This window comes from Cryptotermes secundus, unplaced genomic scaffold (genome assembly GCF_002891405.2).
Source record: "Cryptotermes secundus unplaced genomic scaffold, Csec_1.0 scaffold280, whole genome shotgun sequence".
Taxonomy (NCBI): domain Eukaryota; kingdom Metazoa; phylum Arthropoda; class Insecta; order Blattodea; family Kalotermitidae; genus Cryptotermes; species Cryptotermes secundus.
Genome location: NW_019720566.1, coordinates 1,317,352 through 1,334,298, shown reverse-complemented (window position 1 = coordinate 1,334,298; position 16,947 = coordinate 1,317,352). Strand labels below are relative to the sequence as shown.

General features: G+C 43.4%; 1 protein-coding gene across 2 annotated transcripts in view; it reads left to right on the top strand.

The window, feature by feature from the left end:
* Positions 1-16,947, top strand: part of LOC111868640 — a 202,021-nt gene that overhangs the window by 49,028 nt on the left and 136,046 nt on the right. Inside the window, exons 2-3 of one of the 2 annotated variants that reach the window (XM_023859483.2) lie at positions 7,998-8,102; positions 14,264-14,498. In XM_023859483.2, the coding sequence (XP_023715251.1) occupies positions 14,292-14,498 (207 nt within the window). In that variant the 5' untranslated portion in view covers positions 7,998-8,102; positions 14,264-14,291. The remainder of the gene's footprint in view (positions 1-7,997; positions 8,103-14,263; positions 14,499-16,947) is intronic. The other variant, XM_023859492.2, reaches the window with a different exon arrangement.

The window sequence follows — 16,947 nt, the reverse complement described above, 5'->3', positions numbered from 1 at the left end:
TTTAGTCCGTAAGCGAACTATACCGACTGAGCGACCGCCGCTTGTCGGCGAAGTTAGTGCCAACTTTAGCGGATAGAGGGTGTCGCGTGGTCAGCGCAACGAACCCCCACGGCCGTTAATTTCGGTTTTCTAGACCGGAGCCGCTAATTCCTTGAAATAGCTCCTCAATTATCCTCACGAGGCTGAGTGGACCCCGTTCCAGATCCACTACTTCTCAGAAAATCTTGTAGAGCAGGGAATCGAACCCGGATCCTCTGGATCTGTAGCCGGGAACTCTGACCGCTAGACCACAGAGGCGGTAGACGCACAACACAGAAGTATAATACTAAGTCCTACAGAAACGTGGCAGCGTTCGTTTGAGAGGGACAGTACAAATGAAAATTGCATTCACAAAGAGATTAGGCCAGTCTTCACATAAGAACTTCAGCTTATTGAGAACTTAGGACTTGTTTCCTGTAGGTACCGCACACAGACAGAGAGAGAGGAAGAGGCACCACGAACGCGGCTAACACCTGTTGTTTACATGCGGGGGAGACCACCGTAACGCAGACACTAGCCACACAGCTTTTTGCTACTACCTCTGTCCCTCAGTTTGGTTTTCTACAGTCTGCCACACGCGCATAGATGGTAGCTGCTTAAATTAGACCAGCAAGTCGTGGCTTCAAGGCATAGAATCTTCCTTGAGCTGTTTATATTCTGTTGTTTCCCGGAGATTCGCAATCGTCCCACAGTATCAAACATTCTTGGCAGCTGAAGACCAGCTTTCGTTTTCACAAGTGTTTCTCTTAAGATCCAGTATTACCCTTCTAACGTCTCTCAGGCTGCTTTTGATAACCATTATATCTGACGTTTTGTCGAGCGTGCAGCATACTTGCCCCGTGTCGGGGAACTCGTGGCTTTAATCTTCCAAGCTGAGACCTGGTGCTGCGTAGACCCTTTTCCTGATTTTCCTCAGTCCCATTATGGGATAGGAACTCAGCTTAGGCTAAGACCGCTCCCTTCCTCATAATTTCCAGTTCTTTAGTCACCCTACCATTCAATGCCATATATCGGAGTTTGAGTCTTGGTAGGGTCAAGAATTTTCTCATCTTCACGTCGTTCAGTCCGGCTCTGGGACCCACCCGGCCTCCTATCGAATGGCTAACGGGGGCTATTTCCCCGGGGATAAAGTGGCCGAGGTGTGAAGCTGACCACTCACCTCCAGCTAGTGCTGAGGTCAAGACAATGTGGCTCTCAACATCCACTCCCCCATACGCCTTCATGGCGTAGTGCTCAATTAGTTAAACACAGGAACCACTTTACCCTTTACATTTTTAATACTTTATCACAGGCCTTGGGCGCGAGGAGTAAAAGAAGAGCTAATTTAGTCGGCAGCGTGGCTAACTTATGGTTGGCAGATGCCGGATTGAAATCTCGGAATGAGGCACAGGTAATTCTGGCTGAGATTTTCCTCTTCTCAGTTCCTCGAACCGAATGCCGTAATAGTACAATGAAATGCACCACAGTCCTTTTGAATTTACCACACGTAACCACACTGCCACCTCATTGAACGGAAAATGACGTCTGTAGTTAATACGACGTTGTTATATAACTAACGAATGCGATTCATACTTTGGAAATTATACTATGTTATGCGTTCTTTGCTCTAACTACATAAAATGAGTGTGCAGTTCTGATGTTTCCATCTTACTCTACGCGTTCTTCAAGGTGCATCGTGTGTCACTGGGTTTCTGGTGTATAAGTACGAATAAATACTCTTTGTATCACGTGTTGCAGTAAACGCTATGAGTCATGTCCGCATTAAACAGCTGCTTCGTGTAGTTTTGAAACTAATTTTCCCTCCGCACCACAGAACATGTACAGGCATTGACTTCCCCTACTTATCCCTTTTACAAGGTGCAACAACAGTAGCAGTTAAGTGTCTTTATTGCAAGAGTGGCGTAGAAGCTCCGTAACGAACCTGTATATGTATCAGGTTTAATGTTTTCTTCCTAATGTTAATTTATAAATGGCCTGGTTCTGAGATAGCCCTAGTCAAGAGGGTTACAGTAACATAACATGAACGTTCATATTAATTGTCATGTGTTTATTCCAAATTTGGACACGAAAATTTGCCATCACGCCAATTGTGTGTCAAAATTCGATCCAGTACAGGCGGTTTCATTCTGTTTATTTTCTTATCGTGTACGAGTGTATAAGCTTGTCAGACATAGTGTGGCAAAAATATTTTGTTAGTGATTTAGGAATGTGTTCTTATTTAAGTATCATTTAAATTGCTTAATTAGAGGCGTGAACTAGCTTCCATAAAAAGTATGAGCAAGAAAACTGTGCTTGTGAGAATTGTAACCGTACGTCCCTCGTCAAAATTATATAATTAAGGGTATGAAGTACTTATACATTGTTTAATACCGTGAGAGACGCTCCATCGGCGAGGTACCATCCCCGGACCGTCTAAGTGTAAATCCGCGATTGTCCTCCTTAGGCTGAGGGTGCCACTATTGTCCCTAATGTCGCCAGTTTACTCCCAGTACCATAAACCCATGAACTGACCGTGTGCGAGACCGGCCAGGAGGGGTCTTGCTTGCCTTGAAGACCTAAAAAACTTTACGGGCTTCTCCAAAATACGAATATAGGTCAGATGCCGGGCTCGACCCGTGGCTTTCTCTTTTTAGGTTTCTATTTTTCGTTTTTTTGCCAACTGGGGGACTGGTAAAGAGAGGGCAGTCGGTTATAGTCAGCGGAGGAGGACAGGAGTTGGAATGTAGATTGAGAGGAGAGAAGTGTTAAAAAGTGGTGTTAGCTAGTCGGCGGACGGAGCTGCTAGCTAGGAGAATAATGTACAGATTCATCATTAATGAAATTTTAAATTAAAACTGCCATCCACGGCGTGTTCTGGAGATCCCGGATTTATTTACCCCGAAGTGTGTTCCATTCCCATCTCCAAAGCACCCGTATCCCTGAGAGAAAGAACTCAAGCTCGAGCGACAGTCGTGGCAACTGTAAGTCGGCGGACGGCTATAGAACTTTTGTTTATTTAATTTCTCTGTTTCTGCTGCATTGGTTGTATACCGTCAAATGGGACGAACAGGTGTTCTTGAGTGGTGTGGAGGTAAGGATTTTGAATGAAGTGTTACTATTCCCGCCTTCTACCGGAGAGACCAAGAGTAAGCAGTCTGGTCATGATTTGCTCGAGATATCAACCCGTTACCTGTTGAAGTAAGAAATATTATTGCTAGGTGGGATGGACGGTACATACATTACATTACATAAATTCACAATACATTGGATCTTCCAAACAACAACCCTTCGTTTTCCACTTTCTCCATGAAACACACTTTCCCGTATCATCATATCAGGGAGGGCACTGAAGTCGTAAACTTCCACTCTGAAAGCGTTCCTGAGATTGAGCATAAATTAAGAAGAATCCTATCTTCTGGGATATAACTCCTTGTAATCCATTGAAAGTCAACCGACGTTTCGGAGGAACATGTCGTCTCCATCTTCATTATCGAAGAATAAGCCAAGTAAGAAACCAGCTTGAAAACAGGTAGCAAGCAGACTTCTTAGTAACACCTTAAACCTTAAATTCTGCTTTGCATAAAATAATTCTGACATTGGTTGATTCCATTTGGTGACATGTGGCTGCATCTGGCCTTCAAGATGAATGCATCTTTTCAACCATTCAGTGATTCGTTTCCATAGTTCATTAAAACACCTTTCTCAGTGATGTAGTTAAGGATTACCACAGTTTGCCATCTTCATCCAGCGGCTGCAGTTCGCCGTGTTGGAGCAGCAATTTCTCTGCCTCGGGTGTCTCGCGGGCTTGTCTAAACAATAGCCTGCAGGCTGTACATACATTCTGAGCCTCCAGCATCATGGCGATCAGTGACGACAATTCACGAGCGGTAGCCGTTTTACCCAGTCTTTGTAGCCTCATTTTGCAACATGGCGGACCGTAATGTTGAAACAGATGAATACTTAGTGTGAGACAAAATAAGTTCGAAAAGTTTTATACGAAGCACCCACGCTGTTTTTTATATTGCTAGTGGGGTGGGACTAAGTCCCTTGTACTACGCCCACTTCTAGCCTATTGTACCAGCCCCAGATGAGAGGTGAGGGTGATTGTGGAGCAATTGGTGGAATGGCAGGGGAAACCGAAGTACTCGGGTAAAACCTGCCCCAACGTCACTTTGTCCACCATAAATCCCACTTGACCAGACCTGGGATTGAACCCGGACCGCCGTGGTGGGAAGCCAGCGACAAACCGCTTGAGCTCCCCACGCTGTTACTACTCACATAACACGCTGACATTATTTTCCGTAACTCGAAACAACATGATTTTGATCGTTTACACATCTGCTCCAGCAAATAAACCCAACGTTGCAACAAATATGAAAGTTTTTAAATTCAGCGCGATTCAATTTGTAGATATTTATTGCCTTTAAATGTTTCGGTCAGCTGAATCACACTGGACGATGTTAACAATTGCTCTGTAATTTGGTTTACTATTGTAACGGACCGAAATGAGTAGAGTTAAGTTTATGAAGATCTTTGGTTTATTGAAATCTAAGATATAAGTTTAAAATATTGTACGTTCGTAACTAATTAAGGACCCCCCTATGAAGACGTATGTTGTAGCGGAGGCATTGCTCCACCATTGTTAACCCCGGCATTGGATGGAGGTGAGTGGTCAGCTTCCTGCTCGACCCCTGTACCCTCGGGGAAACAGTCTCCTGTATCTGTTGGTTAGGATGCTGGGTAGGCACCACAGCCGATCTGGATGCTGTGGAGTAGAGAAAAATCTCTTGCCCCGTTCGGGAATGGAAACCTGGGTGTCAGGCCCGTAGCCCGTAGCCCATAGCCCGTAGCAGTACAGTCTGAGCTATCCCGTCTTAATTTCATGGATAAAAATTGCAAGTAATATAAATTCCACTATTGTCAGTGAAGGAGATAAAGCGGACGAAATGTGCATATGTATAAAGACATCATCTGGAGCTATACGTCGAGGCGCAGTTGATAAGACGCAATTTCATATTGAGAAAGTCTGGGTAAATATCTTTCCCAGGCAACCATTCATAATTGTCAACATGAATTTTAGCATTTGTCGGTCCTACTCAGCTATTTGTGTATGCCTTAAAATAGGTTTTCTTGTAGGCTTATTTTCTTCCCACATATTTTGCCTCTTAAACCCAAATAATTTATCAAAATCATATTTTTTTATTGCTAGTGGGGTGGGACAAAGTCCCTTGTACTGCGGCCACTTCTGGCCTATTACCAGCCCCAGATGAGAGGTGAGGGTGATTGTGGAGCAATTGGTGGAATGAAAATTGGCAAGGGAAACGGAGGTACTCGGGAAAAACCTGCCCCAGGGCCACTTTGTCCACCACAAATCCCACTTGACCGGACGCGGGATCGAACCCGGGCCGCCGCGGTAGGAAGCCAACAACTAACCGTTTGAGCTATGGCGCGGCCTATCAAGATCATAAGGTGACGCTGAGTAAATGAAAGCAAACAGGAACCAACGTCATGCTTTCAAGACTTAATGTTTAAATGGGGGATAACTTTACATTTTCTTTTGGAAGAGATCGTGAGGTGTCTTGATTAAAATTATTTTAAAATTTAGGGTCTACTTGGGCTGTGTCATAGATCAGGCTGTCAGTCGCCGGCTTTCCACCGCGGCGGCCCGGTTTCGAGCCCAGGTCATATGGGATTTGTGGTCGATAAATTGGTAATAGGACAGGTTTTCTCCTAGTACTTCGGTTTTCCCTGCCAATTCTCATTTCACCTACTGCTCCACACTCATCATCTATCATCCGTGGGTGGTACGATGAGCCAGCTAGTAGCCGACATACCAAGTAGACTCAGTCTCACTTCACCCCAAGAAACTAAAAAGGAACTAGGATCTACTTTGTGCTGTCTAATTTTCTGAGGTGATATACGTACGTACTTCTAATGTTGTAGTGCGTAATGGTTAGAGGCGATTGTAGTAACATTATATTGCGACATTCGAGTTTGAAAACTGTGGAAAAATCACTGTAAACTTCAGCATATCCACTGCCCCTGCAAAGATTCAAACTACATGTCGTCACTGTGCATACACGCGGCACTCACTTCCGGGAAGGTAATTTCGGTCCAGAACATCGTTTGTTATGACTGCACGTGCCTAGACAGCACAGGCCGAATTTGATCGAGTTCGGTGGCCCCTCCGAAGAATCCGATGTCCTAGCTATGGAGACTGAAACATGCCTACGAATTGTTTCCTCTAATTTACTGGACGTCATTGGTGGATTATGTAACGTTTCAGTTCATAGACCGCATTAGCTCGGTGTTATCGAACCCAACTCGTTTATGGGGGGCATCCGGTTCAGATTCCAAGCTCAAAACGTCTTTCTTATTATTCAACCCCGGCCCCCAAATAAACTTCGGGATTAAATATATGTATTTTGAAAATGGGTTCACGGATTCAAATCCTTTTCCTCAAATTTCACGAAAGGCAGATAACTGTTTTATTTTGGGACGATGATTAGTTATAAAGAAACGTTTCATGTAGGATTTGAAGATGGAGTCGACATTTTCCTTCGAAACGTCGGTTGTCTTCATATGCTGCACGGCAATATATCCCAGAAAATAGAACCCTTCATAAACATTTCATGAAGAGGCAAGCGGCAATCATATCAAGAAAATCGTATCTTTATGAATACTGGTAATAAAACATAGGCTAATTTCTTTTAATTCAATTTTTGAAACAGTTCCGAAATGAAATCCTGGATTCTGTACTAGCCAGAATCAGTCACTCATGAAGCTGAGCTCTTATTGAGAAGCTGCCAATTGTGCATTTACTCAAGGAATTCCCGGCATTTTATGGAACCCGAAGGTTCATTACCGTGTTCACAAGAGCCGTCCACTGGTCCCTATCCTGAGCCAGATCAATCCAATCTATACCGTCCCATCCTATCTCTCTTAAGATCCATTTTAATTTTGTCCACCCACCTACGTCTTGGTCTTCCCAGGGGTCTCCTTTCTCCCGGCTTTCCCACCAATATCCTATATGCATTCCTCCTTCCACTATTCGTGCTACATGCCCTGCCCATCTCATCCTTCTCGACTTCATCGTTCTAATCATACTTGGATAAGAATACAGTTTATGAAGCTCCTCATTATACAGTTTTCTCCTGTCACCACGGCATGGCGCGTCCTCAGGTTGCTGATGGAGAAGACGCCCACCAGATATGGAGGGTAGCTGCGAATATATTGAATGAGCAGTCGCGGATAGTCGACAAGGGGCGGTCCTCTGGCGTGTTGGTTGGGCGTGGGCTAACAACTTCTCCCCGAAAAAAATATGCTTGTTACGAAAATTTGTAAGACGCCTCGGACCTTAATGGACTCTTTGGATAAACTGGCCAGAATAGTTTGTTAAAATAGACAAATACTTTCAATTGACCGATATGATGGTCACGATTATTGCCACATTAAATGATTGGCTTAAATAGCCCACAAGTGCTGTTTCTAGCAACCTTTTCAAGTATTACTCGTCATATCTCATTCAACGCTTCACATCTTCAACAGCTGAGAACTCATTAATCTATGAACCAACTAACATCTCATAAATAATTTATAATTACCCTTCTAATTGACTTCTGCAGGTTGTACAGTGATATTAAGTAAAGTACGGACCAGACAGTATATATATTAGGCCTGTCTTGACAGTAATAATACAAAACAATACCTCCTTCCGGCGTCTTGAAAGAAACTAAATAAAGCCACTTCTCCCCCAACAGGTATTTGTGTGCACCCGGTGCGTGCTGTATACTATCAGTCTGTATCAGGTGCAAGGGTCCCAGCAATATGAACTCCGTCACGGCTGCCAACTGTCACTTTTTTGCCCACCTGTAGTCATGACGATATCTTTTTTTTTCAGGCAGGAGCATGTTTCCGAAGTTCGGCAAACAACTTACTTCAACTTGTACATCAGTTGATTGATCGATTCTCTGTTGCAGAGTCTGCACTGAATTCTGCCCTTCAAAAGACTGCCACTTGCAGAATTCGAACACTCCTCAGAGAAGCCCGCTTCAATCCAGTTTTTATCATTACATCATAATACCGTAAGACTCGTTTAATATGTACTCGTACGTGTGTGTGTGTGTGTGTGTGTGTGTGAGCGTGCGCGGCTTACCTGTCTATTTTCATTTTCCTACTACAGATCTAATAGAATGCCTTATTATAAAGTTATCGGCACTCTTGCTAGTATTTCGTGTATCCACAATTAAAATGATTCCTAAATGTTTCGGTAGAGCTCTTTGTTGCAACTTGAATCCCTATTCTGAAACTTTCATCTACACTATATGAGTATATTTTATTCTGTGAATGTGAGTGCTATTCAGACAGCCTCTGTGGTATAGTGGTCAAAGTTCCTGCATACAAATCCAGAGGTCCGGGTATGATTCCCGGCGCTACAAGATTTCTGAGAAGTAGTGGGTCTGGAGCGGGGTCCACTCAGCCTCGTTAGGATAACTGAGTAGCTATTTCGTGGAAATAGGGGCTCCGGTGTAGAAAACCGAGATTAACTGCCGTGAGGATCCGTTGCGCTGACCACGCGACAATTTCTACCCGCAAAATTTGGCACTAACTTCGCCGACAAGCGGCGGTCGCTCGGTCGGTATGGTTCGCTTGCTGACTACAGGCCACGGAATTTGTTTTTTTGTTTAATAGAATTTATTTAATTCCGTTTTCTAGCCCTGAAGGGTGGATATTATATCTGCCCGTTCATTACATGATCTCAGGCGTCTGTTTTATTTACGTAAATGGGCCGCTTTTCATCAGACTCGTCTAAATATTATGCAGTCGATGTCTTGATATTTTGAACTCACGTTTGTCAGTAGTAAGAACTTAGCGGCCGTGTGATGTCGTGCGGTGAGAACATCTGCCAGTTCGGTGTGTAAGTCCTTGGAACTTGAATAATTATAAATCTTTAAATGCTGGGAAGTTTCTTATAAAAGTTTCTTCGCGAAATTAAAGTAAATTATGACTGTGTGAAATATTTTAGTCTGACGACTATAACTGATGAATCATTGTTATTTCAGCTGTAAAATTTGCATTGCGACATGTTGTAAACAAACATTATTGTAGTAACCTGTATATGCCGGACCTTCGCTGATTTTTCAGCTTCTTAACCCTATACACAGGTGGTAAGATTCCTTTGGCGGGGGATCAGCCTGTCGTAGGACAGCTCCCTACATACAGAACAACACAAAGAGAATAAACATACACAAATACCCGTGCCTTAAGTGGAATTCGAAACGACGACATTACATGCGTTAGACCGCGTGGCCACTGTGATTCGCCTTCGTGTAGTAATAGTAGTATTAACTCTATAAGATGTAATCCTCCAGAACCCTTAAGAGTACAACGCCAGTAGTGAAATAATTTTTAGTATTTCTGTAAAACTACGTGATTTAGTTTTAGGAATCCTAAACTATACTATGGCCGACGGCGATGCTTATAGTGTTTCTCTCTTTCTTTCTTTTTTTTTTCTGAAAGATCCATCATGAAACTGAATACGTGCGTTATTAATAGATATATTGAGGCCGTTTCCTGCAATATATCCCAGCGATCCATCAGGAACTTGTGACGATGTGGCCAAAGATAACAAATAGCTCCCGAAATAGCGAACACATTATATCTGCGGTAGCGCGATGTTTACTGCGTTAAGAAAGCGAAGTTAATCATCCGTCTAAAAGGCTGCACGTGGGAAGAGACTGTTAGCACGAGGACATTAGCATTGCTAATGCCTTAGGCAAACTCCTGCAGTGACTTTATTTACTCGGACGTGTCAGGCGTTCTTTACACTGGCCGATTAACTAATTAACTAAGTGGCTAAGTGACTAATTTTATATTAATCTTCACACTGAGTAATTTACTAAGTGACTAAAGTAAAAGTGGCTTAATTCCAGCAGCGTTAGCTTTAATTCCTGCAGTGCCAACCGCCATTTCAGCTAATATTTTAGGGATAAGTAACACGTAAAAATTCCATAAGAACTTGGAAATATCATGCTGTTATGGGACCCAAAGGCTCATCACGTCGAATTATGTAGGTGTCTTTTTTTTGTATTATAATTGAGAGCACTGACTTTTTTCAAACCATGGGGAATTTTATTTAATTGATGCGCTGAATTAAATTTAATTGAACTGAAATTAAAAAAAGATTAATCATTTCCATTTATTATTAATAAACAGAGCACAAAGAAGAGACTAAAATAACATTATTATTTACAGAAATTCTAAAGCGGTGTAGAAAGGAAATAACACAAATATTTCATTGCATTATGGAGACAGGAATTTGTAATAGTTTGCTCGTTGTTTCTTGCTTCCTCGGCCTGCTCTTCGATCCCGAAGATAGAATAAATATGTTTATAGGATACGTTCATTAACTTCCACCAAACTGTACGGTGTCACATCCCAGAAGATAGTAGTCTTCGTTGTAAATAGTTTACTTCATGCCTGTCACATCTCCGAGATGTTAGTGGTATCACGCAAATAAATAAATTAAATATTCATAACGCGGTCTTCTGGGTAACGAGACCGTCGTAGTCTGATAGATGAAAGGCAAAAAACGTAAAGTTGTCCCTGTGCTAAATTAGTTAGCACCACGCCATGAAGACTTACGGGGGACTGGAGGTATAGCTCCACCATTCTTGACCTGGTCACTAGATGGAGGTCAGTGATCATATTCATGCCCGGGCCGCTTTCCTTCCAGGGAAATAGCTCCCGGTACCCATTGGAAGAAGGACGGATGGGTCTCAGAGCCGGTTCTGACTTTGTGGAGAGGAGTAAAATATTGACCCCGCTGGGAATCGAACCCTGATGTCCAGTACCATAGCTCGTACCAGTATTTCATAGGATCCCACGGCCCCCATACGTTGGGCTGAAATCTTCATCCCAGAAAATGAAAGAAGTATATTCTTCGGAAACTTTGGTTTAGTACCCACCTACAAAACTACAACAGTGTGTCAAAACTTAGATCACAGTATATAATCTTTATTGTTGTGAAAACCTCTATCTTACAGATCAAATATTGTACCGATGTCAACGATATTTGCGATAGCAAGACGTAACTGAAATTCTTAATAGTTAAGCAACATTTACGAGAAATACTGAACACATTATTGACACAATAACTTGTGAATGTGAAATTAATGACAGCTCTGGTGTAAGACATTCGGTGTAATCAGTGAAACCTGCGTGTTCCCAATAGAACTATTCTAACTGATAATGCGACAAGATAAGTCACTTCAATATCTACAGTAGGGACAGGTTAAGGAAAATCTACTGTCTTGCGGTCTTAGTCGTCATGTCGTCCGGCATGTTTATCGCTGTTTCGGAAGCATCTACTGCCACGCTCAACTTCAAGCTAGAAGAGCCTGGAAGAATATGGGACAGCACTTATCAGGAGGACCAGATCTCTGGGCAGGGAATTTAACTCGGAACTTCCCAAATAATATTCATGATCGGGTTTATGATGTACAGTAGTTCCTTGTTGCACCTAGTATATGCCCAGCCGTCGCCATATCTCCATGTTACGCGTACACGCGTGGGATCATACATATTTGAAGTCTTATTGATGAAAGAAGGCAGATCCGTAGTAATGGGTAATTATATTGTTTGAATAAAAACTATTTTTGATTCGGTAGACTGGACCCCCGATTATAAACAACACCCAGCTATAGAGAGAAATCAACGGTTTATGTAGGCAGGTCTCATAAATTAGTTCAGAGATAAAATGTTCTTATTTTGTTTTATGTAGTGCCGTATCAAGAGTACGTCAGTGCATGTTTAATGTCTAAATTTCATAGCCCATGTTAACCAGATTTTGTATACAGTTAGTACCATATAACATGTTAAATTGGCCATTTCCAGAGCACCGCGCCGTGAAGGCGCATAGGGACTTAGAGCTTTACGTATTCTTGGCTTGGGCTGCAAACACTGCAGACGGGAGTGACTAGATTCATGATTAGCCTGTTTTGTCAAGAGGTAAAACTCCCAGTACTCAAAGTAGGAGGCTGGGTCGAAAGCAGTCGCTGTCAAGGAAATTACATTGCTAATTCGAAAGCCTTCTGGCTCTTATTTTGAATCAGCTCGCAATTCTGATGGCAACCTAATAGTCTTAAAAGAGCAATTTTAGGGCAGTTTTTAAAGCAATGAAGAACAAGAATTTAAGATGCTTTCCTAATATCTTTTTAACTGTTATTCCAGATCTTTGCAAATCTCCATATTGTCACATGTAGGAGTTTTGCGTGACAGGCGGGTTTTGAATTGGATTTATTGACACCTTATACATTCAACTCGGGACTACAGGCAAATTATAGAACTACTAATTCCGCACTTCGCAGTTCACCGTTACACATGCACTAGAGTTCTCAGTATTCACTAGTCATATCCTGGCAACGTATTTATAACAGCCTCACTGTCACTGTAGCACACACGAAGTCGTCTTTGCATAGTGTAATTCCTTCCCATTAATCTCCATCACCTTCGACTGCCGACACACTCAGTTCTCTGCTACACTGCCAACTCCGGAACTCGACTCAGTTCTATTTCTTCTGTTCACAAGCTCATATCCTGACAGCCTGGCGTCTCGAAACTCAACCAACTCTTCTCAGCTGAACCCTTCTTCATAACCGCTTTGCATGGACCGAAGAAGAACAGCCGCTATAATGTTGGGAAGAATTGTTTACAGCGCCGTTGCGTAGCAATGGAAGTTCCTCGATCGTTTCTTGCGTATTCGTTGCCGCGAGAATGTGTTTACCGAGTCCTTGCCTAGCAATGTATGTCTATACTAACTGCACTATTCTGGGTTTGGGGCTTCATGTTACATCATAGATTTTACATCATGTTTACATCATGTATCATGTTTAAGGGATTGTTTCGGCACCATACGAGTACATGATTAAACAGTATAGCTGTATAGATCGTGTATGTAACTAACGTACGAGTACGCGCCGCTGCGGCTATGAACGTGACACTTTATGCTTTGAAATAATAAACGAATTAGCTCTGTCAAAGACTGACACTGTATTTCAAATGTTGGGGGCCCCATCCTGCCGTCTCTACTGCCAGCTGTCTTTCCCAAAGTTTTATCCAACAGCAATCTATAAACATATTTCTCCCGGAAGCTTACTGCACACTTAAACCAACCACATGGTCTCAAAGGGTAAACAACCAAACCCCCCCCCCCCCAAAAAAAAGAACTCCGTGACGTTAGTCCGCAAGCGAACTATACCGACCGAGCGACCGCCGCTTGTTGGCGAAGCTAGTGCCAACTTTAGTGGATAGAGGATGTCGCGTGGTCAGCGTAAAGAATCCCCATGGACGTTAATTTCGGTTCTCTAGACCAGAGCCAGTACTTTTCCATGCAAGTCGTTCCTCAGTTACCTTCACGAGGCTGAGTGGACCCCGTTCCAAATCCACTATTAGTCAGAAAATCTTTTAACGCCTGTAATCGAACCCGGGACATCTGGATCTGTAGCTAGGAACTCTGACCACTAGACCACAGAGGCGGTCCTCAAGGGGCAAATGTTTAAATGTTTAAATTCTCAACTGGGACGACGACTGTGCCGTCGTGGAGGTGGAGTTCATGGTTCTTCCAAAGGTGTACCGTGGTGGTACACTGGAACATGCCACACCCTCGCCCGTTCGCTCAGGGTCATCGTTCACACCCCTCTTGTTCGAAGGCGAACATGTCATATAATTGATAGCATTAATATTGTGGAGTGCCGGCTAAAAGCCAGAATATCTGAGTCAAAGCGGGTGCCCACTGTTAGGCAACGGCTAGGCATCCACGGCTCCGTAGCGTGGTCGGGGTGACAGTGAAACAGGTAGAAGCGACAATGCATACATAAGAGACGTTACCACGCAAGTGAAAAACCAAAACAAGTGAAGTTCTCGCTGCAAACAATATTTGGAGACCGTTGCTTCGAAAAAATGAGAAATAGAAACCCTTCAGGGCGGTGTCTGCTATTCGGTAAGTAAAAAAAGTAAAGCTATCCCTTTAACAGGCCGTGAAGGCCCAAGGGATTGTGAGACGTTGAGGGTCCCACATTATCTAGACAATCGGCTCAAAGATGGCGGCACGCCAAGAAAAGCACGAAGAGGGTAGAAAACATGGAACGAAAGTAGAATAATATGCTTACATGACATCCGTGATTAATTTATTACTGTGCTGTACATGCATTTTGCTCATTGCTCTCCGTTTTCCCGTATGTTCTAGAAGACGGACCCAGTGATGTAGCCCTAGAATGACTTCTGCTTTGGAACAGCGTCATGGAACATCGCTCAAATGCAACAGCAATAACTTGGTGAACGTGACGTCACAGGATCAATCAGCAAAGCTCAAGTGTCTGGTGAACATGGCACCTTCTAGAGAATCAGTCGCTTTCACCAGCACCAAGGGACTTTTAAACGGCCCAGGACAGAACAACTGCTTCCTCAACAGCGCTGTTCAGGTAAGTCAGTTTGACTCTGGTCTTCCTCAGCGTCGCTGCTGCAGTTCGTCGTGTCATAGCGGGCAGGTAATTTCACATTCTTATAGGAAAAGGCGCAACAGATTTGAAGGGCGCGCAATTTGAAACGACTGCTTCAATTCACCGCTGTTGCATATAGGCTAGTGGTTCTCAACATTCTGAGACCCCGGCCCGGTATAGTTTATGTCATGGCCCGGTGGTTGAAGAACGCTGATCTAGCCTTTCCTGTTCCTACCCATTTTATGTGTGAGGAGCCAAGATAGCGACTGGGCTACGGACTGAACGACCGAGGCATTTGGTTTCGACTCCCGGCAGTGACAATAGATGTTTTATCTTCTGGGGGCTACCGAGCCTCCTGTCTAATGAGTACCAGGGCTAGAAGCCCACCACCTACCTCTAGAGCTGATGTTCAGCGTGTGTGGGTCTATGTTTTCTCTCCTTCATACTTCATTGCCTGTGGTTTAATTAAGCAAAGAGACAAATTTACCTTGACTCACTTTGTGTTGGTGAGCCGTTTGCGTGCATTAGGACAAAGCTTGTTTTGAGTTTTGTATAAAATAAGAGTTGAATGGAACCGAAATTAATTCTCTCACAACTTCATAGTGTATAACAGCCCCACCCCTTCCGCTCCACCAAACCAAATTGCCTCCTTCCTTTATTGCTTTTGTATATACAGTATATGATGGACGGGTACCCATGTCCCGTTACATTAGTTGTACAGTTTTGCATAGATTGTTTAAACCTTTTAGGCATTTCTTATTTTATGAAGAACGGCTTGTGCTGGACGATGGGCCAAGCCCAAGAACCCAGTAATTCCGAGAGGAATAGAATTACTTCCCTGCTTACCTGTTGTAGTTGAGCTGCTGTTCTTGTGCCTAGCCTCCGTGAATAACGTTAACAAAAGATTCAAATTATAGTCCACTCAGAATTTATCTTACAAAAATTTGAAAGTTTTACTAGGGCACATACGCAAGAAACATATATCTTCATGATAATGATTAAAAACCATTTGAATAATGAAGTTTTATTTTGTTGTTTTTGTTTTATCTTTATTACAGTTCCGTGAATATATCATCACTTATCATGATCATTTCTGTGAATTTCTTGTGAAGAATTGTAGGGAGTGTTGGGCAGAACCAACATGGTGATGATCTGAAGCTTCAGATTTGGCATATCGATTCATCCCAAGCCACTTGCTTCTTGAAGCGACCTGCCTACGGTCCATATTTCGTTCAGCAGTTAACACAAGAGTACCTGCAATTTCAAAATCTGCTATAAAATTGGCGATATAGTTGCTATACGTACGAGATGCGCCTATCGAATTTCTCTTCTTCTAGGAATGTGTAAAAGCACAGATGCTAACCATGTGTTGGCGACTGGTGACGTACAAGAAAACCCGCGAGCAACCAGGAGGAATGAGAGAAGCACAAAAATAACTTCTGCTTCTTCTCTGTGCTTTGAATGCCCGCGGGAAATCTGCTAAGATGCAGATGGAGAGAAATAAGATGATTGGCTTCGCTGTTTGGAGGCCCCCGGCGAATTCAGACCTGCGTACGTAGGCCTACATATTTGCTCTCAGTCCTATAGAAGGGACGAACAATCTTAAAGGCGCGTCCACATTACTCGTGCTCGTGTGACTCGCTATGCTCGCGAATAATGTGGACCATATGACAAGTCACGAGACAAGTAATTTAAAAATTTTAATTTAAAAACTATAGCCGATAAATTAAAATACGACTACAGCCTATACACACTACGAGTAAATATACGGATCCTCACGCGCCGAAGCCTGGCGAGCAACTGAAGTAGTGTGGATGAAGATTTACGAGCACAAGTAAAAGCCAGACGAGTCTCCCGACGAGCACAAGCCTGTCGAGCTCGAGCACGAGCACGAGTAATGTGGACGCGCCTTTAGGTGATACGAATTCCATCTGGGAACCAGTCCACTTCCTTTCGGCAGCACACTAATGGAGAGGCGAAGCGCGCCATTAGGACGACAGTCGCAGCGGACTGTTCCACTCCAGTGGAAGTGTAACTTGCCCCCCCACACACGCACGCACGCGCGCACGCACACACACACACAGAGTGTTGCAGGTTTTCTTAGGTAATAATAATGAAATGGACGAACTACAGCGAAAACTACAATTAAAATAACAAAGATATGAAAGATACAGCACAAATATAAGAGTAAACAAAAGCTGGTGAAACTGTCCCTGTAACAGGCCGTGAAGGCCCAGAGGGTTGCGAGACGTCGAGGCTCCCATATTTTCTGGACAAACGGCTCGCAGATGGCGGTGAAGTTTTCAGACTTACGCGCCGGTCGCCCTTTACCCGCAGGAAGATTCCTGGTACTCATTTCTGTTAGAGGCTGTCGACCCCAGGGTCATAGTGCGGCTGGAAGGATTATGTCCGTTGAAAAATCGAATGAAAT